The sequence below is a fragment of the Coffea arabica genome, chromosome 8e (genome assembly GCF_036785885.1).
Source record: "Coffea arabica cultivar ET-39 chromosome 8e, Coffea Arabica ET-39 HiFi, whole genome shotgun sequence".
Classification (NCBI taxonomy): domain Eukaryota; kingdom Viridiplantae; phylum Streptophyta; class Magnoliopsida; order Gentianales; family Rubiaceae; genus Coffea; species Coffea arabica.
Window position 1 is genome coordinate 40000319 of NC_092324.1, and position 20288 is coordinate 40020606.

The 20288-nt window shown below is 32.6% G+C and overlaps 2 protein-coding genes across 2 annotated transcripts; both read left to right on the top strand.

The window, feature by feature from the left end:
* The first annotated feature begins 4216 nt into the window (after window positions 1-4216).
* LOC113722529 (patatin-like protein 1) lies at window positions 4217-9587 on the top strand. The gene is made up of 7 exons (XM_072061780.1): window positions 4217-4408; window positions 4738-4919; window positions 5076-5262; window positions 6873-7034; window positions 8071-8373; window positions 8773-8948; window positions 9190-9587. Exons 1-7 carry the CDS (start codon window positions 4268-4270, stop codon window positions 9251-9253), a joined length of 1215 nt encoding a protein of 404 aa, XP_071917881.1. The 5' UTR covers window positions 4217-4267; the 3' UTR covers window positions 9254-9587.
* A 4696-nt stretch (window positions 9588-14283) lies between these two features.
* Window positions 14284-17918, top strand: LOC113722496 (patatin-like protein 2). The gene is made up of 7 exons (XM_072061777.1): window positions 14284-14473; window positions 14762-14943; window positions 15104-15317; window positions 15465-15617; window positions 16633-16935; window positions 17219-17394; window positions 17635-17918. The coding sequence occupies exons 1-7, from the start codon at window positions 14336-14338 to the stop codon at window positions 17696-17698; spliced, it is 1230 nt and encodes a 409-aa protein (XP_071917878.1). The 5' UTR covers window positions 14284-14335; the 3' UTR covers window positions 17699-17918.
* The last annotated feature ends 2370 nt before the right edge of the window (window positions 17919-20288 follow it).

Sequence of the window (20288 nt, forward strand, 5' to 3'; positions counted from 1 at the left end):
CTCATGATTTTTCAACAATAATTCATTATTTTGTTCAACCAAGAGAAGACGTGCAATAAGTTCAGAATATTTTTTAAATCCTTTCTCTCGATATTCCTGTTGCAGGAGTATGTTAGAGACATGAAAAATAGAAAATATTTTCTCTAACATATCTTCATAATTGACTTTTTCACCACATAATAATAATTGAGAAGTAATTTTGAACATGGCTAAATTATATTCGTTGACAGATTTAAAATCTTGTAGCCGTAAGTGAAGCCAATCATATCGGACTTTTGGAAGAACGACCAACTTCAAGTGGTCGAATCTTTCTTTCAAATCTCTCTAAAGGACAAAAGGATCTTTGACAATAAGATACTCTATTTTTAATCCTTCATCTAAATGATGACGAAGGAAAATCATAACCTTTGCACAGTTTTGGTTTGAAGATTCATTCTTTTCAACAATAGTATTACCAAGACCCATTGTTTCAAGATGAATTTCAACATCCAATACCCATGATAAATAATTTTTTTTCAAAAATATCAGGAGGTACGAACTCTTGTTTTGTAAGGTACGCCATAAGAAATTAAAATAAATTTGTGAGTTAGAAATTTACCTCAATAAGTAGACAGAAATTGCTCTAAGAAACACGGGCAGAATTTCGGCAGAATCTTGTGTTTCACTTTTAATCAAGATAGAGACTCCGTTTTCACCTTATACTCAAAAGTAGAGATTCGTGCTGATAACGTGTTATAAAACTAATAAAATGAACTACTATAATAGGAATTGAAATATTAAAGAAAGAAGTAGAGAAATGGAGAATGATTTTCTTATTATTCCAACTAATACAAAAGTAATTCCAGGAGATGCCAAAATACCTCTATATATAGGTACTACAAAATTAAAGGTACATCAATTCTACCAAACACTAATTACTACAAGAATATGAATAGTCTATGAAACGGTTCATCCAATACATGAATGGATTTGTGGATTGAAACCGTTCAATGTAGCAATGAATTATGAATTAATCCTCTTGGAAATACAAATAGACATCCATGCTTTTATTGTTTCATAACAACACTGGCTAAATTGTTTTAGCCCCCCATTTTCACGTATTGAAGACATTAGCATTTCAAGAACCAATTTTTTTTTTTAAATCGACCCTTTGAATAACAAACATTTATCAAGATTTGTCAAAAAAATTCAAATTTTATTCTGCTTACATCATAAATATAATATCAATCACCTTTTATCTCACATACATCAAATCACAAAAAGTGTTATAGTATTTTTTTTAGATAATTTTTTTCCAAATAATCTCCTATTTAAACGGACTCATTTTTACATTGGCAAACTATGTGTTTGAAAACTCCAAAATATCCTTTTGTAAATTAAATCAACTAAATTTATCTCCCGTAAAGTTTGTCCAAATTACATTTATCTCCCTCTGAAGTTTGTCAAGATGACAAAATGAAACTTATAGTTTGTCCAAATCAAGCCAATACTATAAGTAGTGAAACATTTATCAAATAAAATTTTTTTACTAGTAAACTAATTTAATTGCAACAAATTTTAAATGAAATTCTCATCAAACTTAGTAGTTACTAATTCTTTCTTTTGACCACTATTTCGGCTCTTTGTAGGTTGCAGTTAGTGTAATTAATACCCTAGTTAAATGATGTAATAATATTTTGGGTCATTGATGCAGTTCTTTGAGCCACCATTGCTCGTGTCAATATGCTAATAATCAAATTTCATTTCTTAAATAAAATGAATTGCCACCTTTAAATCCACTTCTAAGCATTGAATTTTAATGTTTTGTATGAAGAGACCTATCTGGAATCAAAATTCAATATCCAAGAAGACATTTATCTAGAAATAAGAATAAAAATTTAATTATTATATTATGCATGGAAGTTTGCAAATTCGAATAAAAATATGTCGCGTTTTACCTTGCTTTCATAACTACGTCAACTATACCGTGTTTGTAACACAATCTGCATTTTTTCTAATACATAAAAATTTTATTGCATTGGGACCTCCAACTTGATCCGAGTATTAACTATTAAGGGTCTTCGAGATATAGATCTTTATACAAGTTGAGGTTTCTAAAGTTTAACGCAATCTTGAATCATGGAACCCAACTGGAATTTGAACCTTAAGGGTCAACTTTAAGAACCAAAGTTCGAGGAAAAACAGCTTTGAATTCTGCATAAGTAGTTTATTGTTCACAGCAAAGTCTCCCATCATAATCAGTATTATTGATCCTGCAATTAAATGGAGGGAACACATTCATATGTTGTCAAAAACCAGCCCCCAAATTGTGGAAATCTAATCACCATTCTGAGCATTGATGGAGGTGGTATCAGAGGTCTCATCCCTGCTACCATTCTTGCATTTCTTGAGACCCAACTTCAGGTACATATATGCTAAGCTGTGCAGAAAATCGTAATTCGATAATTATTTAGCTTTTGTTATATGCATGCATTTCAGTCAGTGCATTTCATTTCTTGAATCTGTTTTTTTATTTGTTCTTTGAGACTAATGTGTAGTTAGTCCCTGTGGAGAACATAGGAATATGCATATTCGAATTTCCAGTACAATTAGTCCAAATTGATTGGGAAAAAATTGCATGTTGATTATTTATTCGCTAATGTTTCTTGATTTAATCAATCATTTAATCATTACCCTTTGTAATGAATGTTATATAGGTTTGCAAAATTGCTGTCAGAAGAAAAGAGATTGCGACAATCAAAAATGAACAAGGAGATGAAGTAGAACTGGGGCAGCATAAATCAACAAGGCTAAAACAGCACAGCATATCTTTTGCCAACAAATGTGATCATTTACCAACATTTTTTTTTATTGTTTTTTGAAAAAGGAAGAAAGAAGAAAAAGAAACTTCTGATCGAGCAACAAGTCAGCAGAAGATGCATCACATGTTTCATATATATTTTATATGATTCGTGTCCAGTTACCATAATTATTAGCCCAACACGAAATCTGACTACTGTTTATCGACCAGATTGGTCAAAAGAACTCCAATGGCGATGCCAGACAATTTGGAATTAAAAACTCGAATTTATCTTTCAAAGAATATTTTTCATTACATGTTTCTCTCAAGTTAACATTTTGGGTTGTAGCTATAGGGTTAGTTAAGGATTCCTTCACATGTGTTTTCCCCAATTTTCCAAAAACTTGAGATAGTTCACTATGATAGACAATTCATTGTCAGAAGAAAATATCCATATAGATAATGTTCTAAGAGATTATTGAAGCATTATTTCATATATAGAAGGACAAATTTACAAGATTTAATGTCTCTTGCAAGTTTTTTAGGATAATGTCCGGTGGTGAATTGAGCCACACATGCTTGAAAATATGCAATTATCCTCCTCTAGTTTATTATAATTATTTTATAGGCTTAAGGTTGTTATGTGAACCAATTTTTCCAACCACCGACCAACCGTCCCCCTCCACTTCATGTTACAAGGCTTCCTAAATTTTTTAAAATGCCCTTCTCTATCCCCAGAGCAACTAAAGTTGTATACTAATTACTTTAGTACAAACACCTATTCCAATCACATTTTTATCTTTTTAGTTATTTTTTATTTCACATATATCGTATCAGAAAAGATGTTACTTCAATATTTCAAAATATTTCAAAAATAGTTGTCTATTTCAGGCACAGGGTTCCTACATCTTTAGTCCAGTGCTCAGTATTATGAGCGTTTAAACTGACATATTATTCAACTAGCATCATTAATTGCAACAAAGTCTTGACTCTTACATCTTATCTGTACTCTGTTGATGAATGCCCACTGAATTTGTTGTCCTAGTATTGCTATTGGTTATCGTCTATTTCTAGTGGAAATTGGCATGCCGTGACCTTGTTCATGACAAGCAGCCAAATTTTCTTCAAAAAATGGTGGTTTCACCGTCTATCAAAATTTCATCCAATTAAATACTATAGTGGTGAGGTCTACATCCCAAACTAATAAAATTTTCCTTTTTAAAAAGTGAAGTCAGACAGAATAAACCAGTTCACATGTGTGACATAAAATATGATGTTTAGACCGTCCTTCAAGAACCAAAAAAATAGTGATTAGTTGGATAAAATTGACCTTTTATCTCTGTTAAAAGCAACCGGGAAAAATAAAAGCAAAAGAGGGATTTCTCCTTTATATAAGTACTTTGTTATTCAGATCAAGATGGTCCAACATTTGATTATATCACAAGTTGCATATTTTGGTTAGCTAATTATCAGTATTGCCTAGTCCACATGGAGGGAGCAAACTCTTCTCCTGTTCAAAACCTGCCCCCAACCAATGGAAATCTAATAACTATTCTTAGCATTGATGGAGGTGGTATCAGAGGCATCATTCCTGCTGCTATTCTTGATTTCCTTGAATCCCAACTTCAGGTATGATCATATAGTTCAACTTTAGCAGCATTTAATTTCTACCATTAGGGGCTTAAGTTCAAGAAAATGGAAGGGGGAAAACCATAGTTTGCAGTAGATTTACAACTGCTATATACTGTTGCGGTAAATTTTAGTTTTCAAAATTGCTGGTCAAGATAAAATCCTATACAAGTACTCATATAAGTTGTAAAAGTCAGTCCTGTGATTGACAAAATGTAGGCAATTTTGACAAGTAAGGCTTATCTGGGGTGAGATAAACTAAAAGAATGGCTAAATGATTAGCAGTTACTACTAGTGCTGTTTTTACTCATGGCGATGCAAATTCTCAGGAGCTGGATGGTGAAGATGCAAGAATTGCTGATTATTTTGATGTTATTGCGGGAACCAGTACTGGAGGTCTCATAACAGCTATGTTAACTGCACCAAATGAAAAGAATCGTCCTCTTTATGCTGCAAAAGAAATCAAGCCATTTTATTTGGAGAATGGCTCCAAAATATTCCCACAAAAGAGGTAGTTAGTGACTAGTGATCAGAGTCTTCATGATATATACGTTACATTATTTGTAGAAGATGTTAAGTTCTTGACAGTTTATTTCGTAGTAGACATTAAATTGTTGACAAATTTGTAGTATATATAATGATGAAATTGATGATCCTTTGTTTGCAGTGGCATACTGGGGTTGATCAAACCCGTGCTGAATTTTATCCCAGGTCCCTTGTATGATGGGAAATACCTTCACAAAATTCTCAAGGAAAAGTTAGGGCAAACTCGGTTACGCCAAACGTTGACCAATGTTGTTATTCCAACATTTGATGTCAAGTATTTACAGCCAACCATATTTTCCACATATGAGGTCTCTCTCTCTCTCTCTCTCTCTCTCTCTCACACACACACACACACACATTTTAATTACTTACTAGTTGGTGTGAGTTTCATAATTGTGGAAATTGCAACAAAAGATCATGCTAGGATTGACTATGATGTTAATCTTAGAAATAATGTGAATTATTTTAGATGGGATTACCAGTTTGATCTTCACGATAACTTATTTCCGCTCTTTGTTTTAAAAAAAATTTTCTAACCGAACATGATTTGCAAAAGTAAATTTAAATTGGAGATGAATAGTGCTTGAAAGGTCAAACTAGACAATATCTTTTTCTTCTTCCTATTTTTTCTTGCATCTCATATTGGTTTTTGAGAAGCCAAAACGTTGGTTTAGACCATCTTCTTGATTCGAACTTGTTTTGAGTTAAAATTTGTTTACCTCAAAAATTCAATTTCCTAGATAGTCCGTCACAATTTCCAAAATTCTCGCTTGTCCTAATTATATCTCCAATGTCCACAAGATGCGTTATTTCACAAATGTAGAAGCTGAAGGCTTGCAACTGAAATACTGTGGATCAAATTGGCATGAGTACCAAAATGTGAGGACTACGTTGATTTTAGAACAGAAGAATTTTTTAACCCAGACTGATCTAATAATATTAGGCCTGTCAGTCGGGTCTAATGAGCCGAGCCAGTATAAGTTCAAATTCAGGTCATTTAATTTGTAACATTTTCGAGTTTCGGGCTACGAGATTCGAGTTAATAAATGTAAAACTCATACTTAACTCACATAATATTCGGGTTGTGAGTCTTATTCGGGTTTAGTCCAAACTCACTTATTACTCCTTAATTTTTTTAATATAATTACTATAACTATTATATTGTAAAACTAATTTAACATTTACAAGACTATAATATAAAAACTAAACATGAATAAATAATAGTTCTTAAAAATTATATAAACCACAAATTTTTCAACAATATTTATATTTAATTCATTCAAAATGCATGAAAATAGTAATAAAACATGCGATCATAAGCCAATACATCTTAAAAGTTGAGACTTTTTTTTATATGATTTGTGTTTCTAGACCAAAAAGAAATCAACCAATATTATGTCAACACAAAAATTTACTCAACCAATAAGAAAAGTTAGAGATTTAGTTATGCATTGCTAATATTGGCTCTCAAGAAAGCTCATGGAAGAATTTTCAGATGCATTTTTGTATTTTGTAATTTATATATATTTAGTATTTAGTAATAATATATTTGGATATATAATTATACATAATATCAAAATATAAATATTATATATATATATATAAGTAATTAAAGGGCCGGGTCTATATCGGGTTTGAGCCTAATGATGCCCAAGCTCGACTCATATTTAATTCGGGCCTAATTTTTAGGCTCATGTTCGGACCGGCTTACTAAAATGTCGGGCTCATCGGGCTTTTTGTCGGGCCAAACGAGTCGAGCTCGGGGTGGCCCAGTCCCATTGACAGTCCTAACTAAATAATATAAGTAACACGCATGTTTACAATTTGCACAAAAGGCCGAAAACATACCCAAATTGCCTTTTCATACTTTTGTGTTCTTATCTTGTACTGAAATTTCTCAAATGTCCAATTAATACAGGTGAAAACTTCCCCATTGCTGGATGCTCTGTTATCTGACATATGCATTAGCACGTCTGCAGCTCCAACCTATTTTCCTGCTCATTACTTCACAAATCAGGATGACAAAGGAAATGTTTGGGAGTTCAACCTCACTGATGGTGGTGTAGCTGCAAATAATCCGGTATATTGCTGTGACTATCAAATATATAGTACAAAGAAGAAATTTTACTTATTGTGATAGAAACATGTTACCCCTTCCAAAGTAGAACTATGATAATTATTTTCTTGCTATAAAGAAATGAAGATGGCTCAGACTATGAAAAGAAGGGTGACATTTTTTTTTTAAAAATTAAGCACTTATCACGCTAGTTTCTATGGTTGACTGAAAATGACAAATTTGTCCATTTAATATTGGGTATGATACGTAGGGACGAAAGAATATGGTTAGGTATGAAAAGTTCAAGAGCTTCCTTTAGCACACCAAAGGTATTAGGAGGATAGGACCGGACGAAAGAAACAGTTGGTAGGAGGTGTGCACTTGAGTGCAAGGAATATAATGCACCAATAAACAAAATTATATTCAAAAGGGATAACTAAAAAGTTAATCATGCAACTTTTCTTTTCTTTTTCTAACTAAAGGAAGATTTTAGTTTAATCCCGAAAGTATGATATCAATTATCACTTTGCTTTTGATACTTTAATTTGTGATATTTTACATCTCAAACTTTAATTTGAAATTTTTGCCACCCTTAATTATTCAACTTGTTCAACTTTAATTAGTCCTTTTTTTTAAATGAATGTTACAAAACCAATGTTCATTTCCTTAGTTTTGTGTAATTAGTCAATGGATGGACCGGCATAATGGACCGGCAAAGTATTCCAGATTTAAGTTCAAGTCATAGAGTAGAACCAACATAAAATTTAAGGGTGTAAATTGTAAAATGTAAAATAGCCCCATCGATGGTCGTTGACTCGTTGATGGTATCCAAATTGGCCCACTCCTCAAAACTAAAAAAAGAGAAGGAAAAAGGATAATTTGCCTTTTTCGAGGCCTTTTCTTGCACCGGAAAATTTGCTTTCGATTTGTCCTTTTTTTTTTTGGAGAGTTTTGCTTTTTCCCAATTGTTAACAGAGTAGCATTTTATAAATCTCTAACTTTATGATCAAAACTGACTTGATGCAACTTCTTCATTTTCATTTTTCTGTTAAATGGACAGACCATACTGGCCATGAGCCAGGTAACCAAACAAATGGTTAAAAATGATCCAGATTTCTCCCAAATGAAGCCAATGGATTATGCTAGCTTTCTAGTGATCTCAATTGGCACAGGATCAGCAAAGAAAGAAAAGAAATTCAGTGCTGAAATGGTGAACAAATGGAACCCTTTGGGTTGGGTGCTTAACGGGACTGTGCCACCATTAGTAGAGATGTTTGCCCAAGCAAGTGGAGATATGGTGGATTATCAAATATCTGTGATTTTCCAAGCTCTTCATTCTGAAGCCAACTATCTTCGTATTCAAGTAATCAAACTTTTCTTTTCAGTCAAAATCATTTTATCCTAGTCTCAATTTGATTTCCTTTTTCACTCACGAATATCATAACAAGAAATTATTCTTCAAGTTGCAAAAAAAATTGTACAGTCATATCTTATCCGTAATTTTGTGTTTAAAAGAAGGAAAACGTTAATTGCACTCCCTTTTTTGTTAATCGTACTCCCACTATTATTTTTATCATATGGTTTTCATTTATTAGACTCTATGATAAAACAAATAGTAGGAGTACAATGAATAAAGAGTATATATTTGGAAGGGTTTGTGCTAAAACTTTTTGAAAAAGTAGAAATCGCACTTTTGGCTGAGAAAAATTTTGACCAGGAGATTAGCACTAAGGATTCAATAACCTTTAAAAATTGCTTGCAGGATGACACATTAACGGGACAAAGCGCCTCAGTTGATGTGGCGACAAAAGAAAACATGGAAAAGCTTGGGGAAATTGGTTCAAATTTGCTAAAAAACCCAGTTTCAAGAGTGAATTTGCTCACAGGAGCAGTTGAGCAAGTGGAGAATGGTGGTACTAACGAGGAGGCTTTGAAAAGGTAGATAATAATACTTTAAACAAACGTTTCATTTGTTTAGAGAATCGGATTTTGATTTTCTTTGGTTAATTAGATACAAAGGGAAATTAGCTTAAACCATCTTGTTAATAAGTAAAAATTAGTACTTAATAATAGATGGCTAGGACGTCAAAGTGGAAAAATGATATTGTTTGGAAATAATAAGTCAAAAACTTTCATCTTCTTCATTTATTTGTTTATCGTTTCTTCACATTTTTTATAGGTTCGCAAAATTGCTCTCGGATGAAAGGAGACTCCGAAGGTCAAAATCTCAAACCACAAATTAATACAGGGGCAAACTAGTAATTGTTAATTTTCTTTTTCTTACCTTCCTTCCTTGCACTCTTTTCGCCCCACCTGTTCTGATATCGAAGAGAACTTTAAAAACCTTCCTTAGCCACCGAACCAACTTCAATGGTCTTGTAACCACCAATTTGTTACTTCTTTCTTGTACTTAATTATCTGAGCATAAGCTGTGCATTTTATCCAGCATATGGTGGACGTTGTTATTTCTTGAAACTTTATACAAAATAGATTTGGTCGACCTTACATTCCTAATGATGATATTGACTTCAATGTTCAACGTAATATTACATTATACCAATTACAAATTTGGTGAAAGGAATTCCTAGGTGATGCACCTTTATTGTTGTTAGTTATTGTAATTATACGTTATGAAAAAACTGAGGAGCTCTAAACCTACAACTACAAGCTCCTAGTAGTTTGTTTAGGCAAAGATGGAGAGTTCATGCCTAGATAGGTTTAATTTCTTCTTTGTTGGATGAAATGAACCCGGTGGTTGTGTTTATTCTTTGAGCCAGTATTTAGCACTTTAAGGCGGCCACCTAAAGTGGCAATTTGGTGGGAGGCAAGAGTTGAACCCCTGACCTCTCACCCCACCAAGAGAGGTGGTGGCCACTGAGCTAGAGCTCTGTGGTTAACTGGTTATTATATTAGTTGAGGTTATCTAAAGGTGTTAAATCATCAATGAAAGTGGTGTTTAATACTAGTTCAAAGAAATATTAAATTTAGGGAGTTTACTCACTAAATTTGAAAATCACTTTTGCAATTTTTTATCATATAATTTCACAGAAACTAATGAGCATATAACTAATTTCATGGTTATGAAATTAGGTACAGATTAGTTATAGATATAGTTGATTCACTATAAAAAAAAAAAAATAAAGTTTTACATACATTAAGAAATTATGTCATGCTTAGCCAAAGTGACAAAACGCAATAATCAGGTCCTTTATCTTGCAAAGTTGGAGAGAAAACCGATCTTAGGAATCTCATGATAGTTTCTTTGATTAATCTACGTTTCTTAGTGTAATGTTATTTTCTTGTTATTAGTATTAGTAATAAAAGACTCTGAATAACGTTAGTACGTAGTTGATCATCTTTTCCTGTAGGATTGACATTCAAATATTCCCTATACTTGTATAGGATCTGTGCACTTGCAATAGCAGAAGTTTGAGTACAAATTAAAATTTCATGTCAATGTCTTTACGACCAATTAGATTCTTTGTTTTATAACATATCAGCATTAACTGTTCCTGACTAATTCGCTTAACAAAACTACATCATTTCATCATTATTTCACTTTTACAACCAAACGACTGCATCCAAGTAGTCCTGACACTAATATTATCTATTAATACCACATATAAAGCCTCTGTGGCTTTGCGTTAACGTTATAAACTTCTATTTATGATCCCAATTGTAAGGGTAACATTATTCTAACCAGGTCAAAAGAAATCCCTAGTGCTGATTACAGTTAGTTCATATCTAATTTAAGGAAAAAATCTTTACCTCAAGCCTAATTTGGAAATAGGAGTCACTATTTCATGTCTTACAAGTATTTATCTCGTGCTAATACTTTACAAGTTTCTTTTTTATATCAGTATTAGTTGTGAATTTATGCAAGTATGTATACTTTAAAAAAAAATAATATTCTTACATATTCATGAATATTTAAGTGTTCAGGCACCATATTAATTTTTGATTCAATTATTAAATATCAAAGACGCAAAAATTTATTTTCTCCATGAATGAATATTAAGTTTCTAGCAACTTTTATGAAGCAAAAATTAAAATAACACCAAATAAGTTTAACACCTACAAATAAAAAAAATTAAGTGAATTTATAAATAAAAATAAAGTTTGTTAAAATAGAGAGGAAAACCATCATAAAATATAATTCAGATTTATTAAAAAGGATTAAGTTGTTAAAGGACAGCGAAACTATGAGAAGAATTGGTTGGAGAAGAGTTGGATACAAATGTGGGTAAAAACCAAGTATTCAAATAACCCATCAATTCTTTTTAATTAGACATGCCACCTAAGAGAGAGAAAATGATTAATTAAATTAGTTGCATGCACATACACACACATATATGTACGTATGTATGTACATACGTACATATGTATGTATGTATGTATGCATGCATGTATGTCAGCAAATAGTTCCCTAAGATTAATTGAGTAGCTAGTGATTGTTACATGTTCAGATTTTTGTGCAGATTAAAAAGATTGACTCTAATGAGAAATTTATAATTTAATGCAATAATATATGAAGAATAAAAAGGAGATAAATACCGCTAAAAGTTTATATATATATATATATATATATATATATATATATATATATATATATATATATATATATATATATATATATATATATATATATAACTCAAAAAGCAACATATTATATATGTACATACCTTCTTCTTCTTTTTTTGAACACCCCAAAATAGTTAGCTAGCTAGCTAGCAATAAAGTTCATTATATTTGAGTTATCAAACTAACCATGTTTTTTTTTCTATAATTACTGACAAGGTCTAAGTAGCTATTACCGAAGTAAACAAACAACTGTGCAGAAAAAAATCCAGATTTCTCCCGAATCAAGCCAATGGATTATGGACGCTATCTATTGACCTCACTGGGAACAGGCTTACCAAAGACTGAACATAGATGCAGCGCTGACATTGTGAACCTGGGCATTGGATGTTTTAACGGATAAATTTCTAAAAAAATATATAAAAAGTACTATGCGAGTCAGATCAAATATCCACAAATTATAGAAAATTAAATTCAAATCCAATACGCTCAACTTCCTAATTCATATGTGATCCGATCCGAATATGATTTGACCGATCGAATATTCACAAAACTGGATCGGATTCACATCGATCGGTTCATTGGATTTTTCATGAAGGAAACATTTTGTGTTGGAATTTCTCCCCCATTCATCTTCTTGAATTATAAAATGACGATTACACTGGAAAATTTGTCGGATTTATGTCCAAAAATCATAATCGAATTACATGGTAGAATTAGTCCAAAATATACGTCTTTTGTGCATGCATGTTGTTGCCTGCAGGATGGTCAATTAACCGGGACTCGCTCCTCAGTTGATGAAACAACAAAAGATGACCTGGAAAAATTAGTCAAAATTGGCGAAAGCTTATTGAACAAGACGGTTTCAAGAGTGAATCAGATGACAGGATTATCTGAGCCCATCGACAATGGTGGCACTAACGCAGATGCCCTAAAACGGTACCAATCACTTGACAATAATCTTTGTCCAAGTATCCAGTTTTTGGCTCGAATTTCGAGTGCAATTAGTCCAAATTTGGTTGGGAAAAATTGCTTGATTATTTATTCCCTAATGTTTATTGATTTAATTAATTATTACTAGTATGATTTTTTTTTGGTAATGAATGTTATATAGGGTTGCAAAATTGCTGTCCAAAGAAAAGAGATTGCGAGACAATCGAAATCACAACAAAGGAACAAGGAGTTGAATTAGAACAGTTTTATCTTTTGCCAACAAACCTAGTCACTTACCATGATGCATTCCACCTTTCTGGCAAGGATCCGTTTGGATCGGTCATTTTTTCAAAAACAAGTTTTTCAAATACAATGTTATAGTAATACACAATAACTCAAAAAACATCTCATCCATACAATATATCAAATATTTCAAAAAAATTTTATAGTAAAAATTTTTTATATAAACTGTTACAGTAAAATTTTTCAAAAACCCTCCCAGAAACAGTTAATCCAAATGGGTAATATTTCCTATTTGCCAATAAGTAGTTAATAATTGCTGGCAGCAGCAAGAATAACCTGTCTGAGTAACTTAAAAGGGAAGCTAGAAGGGAATCCAGATTGAAATCAAGACTTTTAACAGTTATTATTCCTGAGTTATTATTCCTTGTCTGCCTCATTTCTCCCATTCATCAATAAAATTCCTCTGGCTTTCGAATTTGATTCTTCATCACTGTACAGATTCCTAAGCTAGAGAAGGCGACCTCCACTGACTTCTGCATCGCACCAACCATTTTTAATTTAGAGGGAGAAAGAGGAAAAACAATCTTCTGAGGCACAACCCAGCATAACGTGAAAAACGTTTTGATACTTTATAGGACTGTGAGTAGTGGGAAGAATTAATTATTAGCCCAACACATTATTTGTCTACTGTTAATCGACCATAAAAGCCAAGGAATTCCCCAAGTTGAAGCCAGACAACTACGAAGCTAAAGACTCGGGTGCATCTCTCATAGAATATTAATTTTTTTTATTGCATGCAACTAGTTTTATTTCAAATTAATAATTATTGTTTGTAGCTACTTGTGTAGTTAAGAAAAACACCATAGCACTTTTTGTAATTTGATATATCTGAAATTAAAAAAAAAAAGTGGTTGAAAAACGTATTTTTGATGCAATCAAAAAGTTTTTACAAATAAAACTCTATCCAAATACTTATCTCCAATTTTATAAAAATAAGTTATAGTTTTCTATGATATACAATTTGATTGTCAAAAGAAAATCTCCATATAGATGTGTTCTAAGAGATTATTGCAGCAGAATTTCATACGAGTGAAGGACAAAAATAGAAGTTTTAATGATGTAATCTGTCATACATGTGTGTTGGGGTTATATCCATTGGGCAAAAAATTGTGATTTTTTGGAAAATTTTTTTTATGTTTTTCAATATTTCTTTTGTATAATTTTCAGTTAACTTTTTGCCTCACATATATTAGATCCTAAAAAAGTGCTAGAGTAATTTTTCTCCAAAAACTTCCCAAAAAATACATCCCACACCAATAATAATTTCCTGTTCAAAAAGTGAAATCGGACAGAATGAAACATGTGTGTAACATAAAGTAACCATCCTTCACTAACTTCATAATATCCTAGTTGTCTAAGTTGAAAAATCTACAAGGAAATATAAAAAAGAAAAAGAAGAAAGAAAAAGGGGGAATCGTCCTCTATATAAGTACCGCTCGTTATGCGGTTCAACGTGGTCCAACATATTTGTGCAGATTTGAGAACAAATCATCAATATTAGCTAAGTAGAAATGGAAGGAGCAATATCTTCTCTTCAAAACCTGCCCCCAGTCAATGGGAATCTAGTCACTATTCTTAGTATTGACGGCGGTGGTATCAGAGGGATCATTCCCGCTACAATTCTTGATTTCCTTGAATCCGAACTTCAGGTATGATCACATAGTTAAATTTAGCAGCATTCAATTCTATCTTTTGAGACTTGCATTCAAGAAAACATCATCTTATGATTGACAAAATCTGGACAAGCTTGACAAAATACGGCTACTCAGGGTTTTTGTTTTTTAAAGGATCGACAGTAATTCCTCACTTATCCTCTACGACTCCTTTGAGTTCATATAAACCCAAAGAACCAAAAGAATGAGTGCATAATCAGGGAAAAAGAAGATGGAAAAAAAACTTCAGAATTTTTTAGCTCATGATTTTGATGCAATTCTCAGGAGTTGGATGGTCAGGATGCAAGAATTGCTGATTATTTTGATGTCATTGCGGGAACCAGTACTGGAGGTCTCATAGCAACTATGTTAACTGCACCTAATGAAAAAAATCGTCCTCTTTTTGCTGCAAAAGATATCAAGCCATTTTATATGGAGCATGGCCCTAAAATATTCCCACAAAGGAGGTAGTTAGTGACTAGCGATCAGAGTCTTTATGATATATGTTATATTACTTTGTAGAAGACTTTAATTTCTTGACCTCTTTTTTTTTTTTTTTTTTGTTAGAAGACATTAATCATTTTCATGGCACTCATAATTATGAAATTGATGAACCTTTGTTTGCAGTGGCTTTCGGCGGATGATCAAATTTTGTGGCATACAGCAGATGATCAAATTCGTGCTGAATTTTTTCCCAGGTCCCGTGTATGATGGAAAATACCTTCACAAAATTCTTAAGGAAAAGTTAGGGGAAACTCGGTTACGCAAAACGTTAACCCATGTTGTTATTCCAACATTTGATGTCAAGTGTTTACAGCCCATCATTTTTTCCACGTTTGAGGTCTCTCTCTCTCTCTCTCTCTCTCTCTCTCTATATATATATATATATAGATATGTTGATATATATATATATATTATCCAAATCCTCTTAGTCATCCTTTATGCTCTCATTCAGTAGCGGAATTTGTTAAATGTTGAATTAATGCAGGACAAAAAATCCCCATTGCTGGATGCCCGGTTGTCTGACATATGCATTAGCACGTCCGCAGCTCCAACCTATTTTCCTGCTCATAAGTTTGTAAATGAAGGAAATCCTAAGGAGTTTCACCTCATTGATGGTGGTGTAGCTGCAAATAATCCGGTATGTTGTTATGGATATCAAATATATAGTCAAACAAGGAAAGTCTATTAAACTTACTGTGATAGAAATATGTTACCCCTAGCAAAGTAGAACTATGATAATTATTTTCTTGCTATAAAAAAAATGAAGATGGCTATGACTATGAAAAGAACTATGACATTGTTTAGTGTCTAGGGCTGACTGAAAATGACAAATTTGTCCATTTAATATCGGCTAAGTTTTTTTTTTTTTTTTTTGGAGCTAATATCAGGCAAGTTAGGTATAAACAAAAGAAAAAGTTGGGTACGAAAATTCTAGATTTTCCTATAGCACACTGGGGGAGAGGTTTGGTAGGAGGTGTGCACTTGATTGCGTGGAATATGGTGCACCAATAAACAAAATTATATTCAAAAGGGATAACTAAAAGGATGATCATGAAATATTTTTTTTACTAAGGAAGATTTTAGTTTAATCCCAACAGCATGCATGATATCAATTATCAGTTTGCTTTTGATACTTTATTTTGGGACGTTTTACATTTCGAACTTTAATTTGAAACTTTTGCCACCCTAAACCCTTTAACTCGTCCTACTTTAGTCCAATTTCTTTTTTAAATGAATGCCACAAAACCAATGTTCATTTTCTTGGTTTTGGTGTAATTAGTCAATAGATGGACTAGTAAGGTATTAATTGAGGAGTTTGGGATCCAAAGTGTTCTAGACTTAAATTCAAGGGCGTAAACTGTAAAGTGTAATATAGCCCCTTTGATGTTCATCGCGGATGGTATACAAATTGCTCCACCCCTCAAAACTCAAAAAAGGAGAAGGAAAAAGGATAATTTGCCATTTCCGAGGGCTTTTTCTTGCAATGGAAAATTTGCTTTCCACTTGTCCTTTTCTCCTTCTTTTCTGACTTTTGCCTTTTTTCAAGTGTTAACTGAGTGGCATTTTATAAATCTCTCAATGTTTATGATCAAAACGGACTTGATGCAACTGTTTCATTTTCTTTTCTTTTTTTTTTCCTGTTAAATGGACAGACCCTACTAGCCATGACACATGCAACCAAACCAATGGGGGATAATGGGCCAGATTTCTCCAAAATGAAGGTAATGGAATATGGCCAGTTTCTGGTGATCTCAATTGGCACAGGATCAGCAAGGAAAGAAAAGAAATTCAGCGCTGAAATGGTGAACAAATGGAACCCTTTGGGTTGGGTGCTTAACGGGTCTATGCCACCAATAGTAGAGATGTTTGCCGAAGCAAGTCAAGATATGGTGGATTATCATATATCTGTGACTTTCCAAGCTCTTCATTCTGAAGCCAACTATCTTCGTATTCAAGTAATCAAACATCGTTTCAGTCAAATTCAATTTATCCTAGTTTCAATTTGATTTCCCTTTTCACTCAAGAAAATCATGACAAAGAAATCATTCTTAAAGTAGCCCCAAAGAAATCGTATAGTCTTCGTATTTTATCCATAATTTTGCGCATCTTTTAAATTGAAATTGGAAGTTTTTGTGCTAAAAAGTTCTTGATAAATTAGAAATCGCACTTTTGGCCTAGAACAATTTTAACCAGAATATTACCATTAAGGATTCACTAAACTTTAACCATTGCCTGCAGGATGACACATTAAAAGGACAAATCGCCTCAGTTGATGTGGCGACAAAACAAAACATGGAAGAGCTTGGGAAAATTGGCTCAAAATTGCTCGAAAAAACAGTTTCAAGGGTGAATTTGCTCACAGGACAACACGAGGAAGTAAGGGACGGCGGTACAAACAAGGAGGCTTTGAAAAGGTAGAAAATAATGCTTTAGATATTTAACAAACATTTCATATATTTAGAGAGTTGGACTTAAAAATTATGGGTAATTAGCTTAAACCCTCTTGTATTAAGTAAAATAAGTACCAACAATAGACGGGTAGGACGTTAAAGTGGAAAATAAAATTCTTTGCTCATCAAAACTTGGAATAGTAATTGCAGAACATTGGTTTTTGTTTGTTTATTTGTTTAATCTTTTTTTCACATCTTTTATAGGTTTGCAAAGCAGCTGTCAAATGAAAGGAAAGTCCGGCAGCTGAAGCCTCAAACCGAAAATTAGTACAAAACCAGACTCGTAATTGTCAATTTATTACTTTGTTCTTGTACTTAATTATCCTGAACATGAGGTATCCAATTTATCTAGTACACCGTGGAAGTTGTTACTTCTTGAAAATTTGTAATAAAAACTGGGTCAAAGAAGGCTTTTGAGATGTAATATTACATTATACCATGTAGATATTTGGTGAGAAATGTAATTTTATAGTTGTTGGTTATCATAATTATTGCCTTGTGCAAACTGATCACTAGCTTGTAGTTTATCCATATTACAAAACAATCCCTGTAGTTTGATAAAATTATGTTACCCCCTTCTCAGTGACAGTGCCTAAACTCTGTTACTTGGATGTGATTAAGTGACCAAAAACTTCACAGACTACTAACCTCATCTTTATCACAGATCTAGTTTTTTTATTTTTTTGCTATAATATTTCTATAATCTAATCTTGACAGATCTAATTAGACCAAAAGAATGTCCTGACACCTCTTGTTATGCAAACTGATTGTAGAGTCATTCGATCCTTTTTTAGGACTAATTTAATTTTGAACTCCCTAACTTGTAACTGATTATATTTTTTTTTATAGGGTTAATTATATTTACCTCGCTTGTGATTTATCCATATTACAAAACAAGCCCTGTAGTTTGGTGAAATTATTTTTACCTCCTTGTCAGTGACAGTCCTAAACTCTGTTAGTTGGATGTGATTAAAAGACCAAAATGCCCGATTCAAAGAATTTCTCTTTCTTCTGCGTTGCAGTTTTGCCGGCGAAATTTCACATAACAAAATGCTACTAATTCAAATAACAAAAAGTTCAGTTCACTAATGATACTTCTAGAAATATTTCAAATACTGTGTTATAACCAGCCTGAGTCATTCGAATACCCGAGTGAAGGTGAATATAGAACTATTGAAACTGAACTTCATGGCAAATCAACACCACCAAATTCCCACCGACGGCTTTACTAGCTCATCTGTATCCCTTGTCTTTTCTTTTTTTTTTGGCCCCTATCATCCTCCATCTTGGCCCCTGAACCATTGATGTGATCTCCAAAGAAAGTCTAACAAGAAAAAAGGAAACATTGGCAGCCAATATGTGATTTGAAAAATTGCAGATCCATGCGTGACTATCTCAATTTAGATCTCAAGGAAGTCCACATCGGTTTCATAGCAAACGGTTGAAAAGAGAGAAGAGAGGATAATTTAGGGGGATTGGTGGCTGATGGTATCAAGATGGAGTAGTTGTTGGTGATATAACAATTGAGGTTTGAGTGAAAAACAAAAAAAAGGAGGGAGGAGAAGGTAGAGTAAGCAGGAGAGTGGCAATGGAGAAGAGTAGGAAGAAGATGGTGCAGGTGGAGAGTGGAGACAACGATGGGTTTCATTTCTTTTGATGGTATGAATTATTTCTAGAGCAACGGTAGCGTTACAGACGTGCAAGTTCTAAACTTACAGACGCCGCGGTACCTACCGATTATCTAGATTAAGTTTTATTGTTTTTTCTCTTTTTATTTTACTTTTTTTTGTGCTAAAATTCCTTTGATTTTCTTAGCTTAAATAAGAACAATATCATGCCCAGGGATTGGCTATGATCATCTGTCATCCGTTGAAAATAATCACAAATTCGTAGACTGCAATGAATTTTGAAAGATGGATTACCCAATTGAAAATCTGTTCAAATCATTGAATATGATTCTATAATCACATTTACAAAAGTTTCAACATATAAATCACAAATCATTGGCGAAACAACTCTATCTCACATAATTACTGATACCTAATTTAGTCGTGGCAGAATCTTCCAAAATTTTTAATTTCTTCTAATTGGTCATTGGTTACAAAATAGGGCTACTTAATTTGAAGTTGGATACATAGTTTGGTTCGATACACAATTGTGAGTCTTAATTTATGGTTCAAAGGAAATTGAGCCAAATGTTATTTGGTAAAAAGGTAGGAATTGTCTGATTGGAACAAGTTGCATGAAGAAGTTACAGAAGAATTGAAAACTCTGAATGCAATGTGGTAGTGAGAGAAGGGGAGGAGAGGGAAGTGCAAGGTTGGAAGAGAAGTAAGGATGGCAATGGGGGCAGGGACTCGCGGGGACTATTGGGGCGGGGATTGGGGTGAGGGGAATTTTTTCCCCCTGTTTAGAAACGAGGCGGGGGGCAGGGGTATACTCCCCCGTCTCGCCAACCGTTTAAAAAAAATAAAGATATATATATGTACATAATTATATATATAATATTTAATTTAATTAGTTATAAATTTATAATAATGATATTATTAGTTATATGTATCATTTAATGTATATCAGTATATGTAATATAATTGATATTATCAATTATATTACTAATTATACATGTCTATTAATAAAAATTATTAATTATTTGTACTAAATTTATTAATACATTTATATTAAATTCCTAACTACACTTAATACAATAACACTTTTTTCTAAAAAAAAATACAATAATAATTTAGTGATTGTATTTGTATCAAAAGTGAAAACTTGATTATTTTAGTTATATTTGTTTTATCATATTAGATTGTATTCAAATAACTTTTATTTAATTAATTTTATGAATTTCAATTATG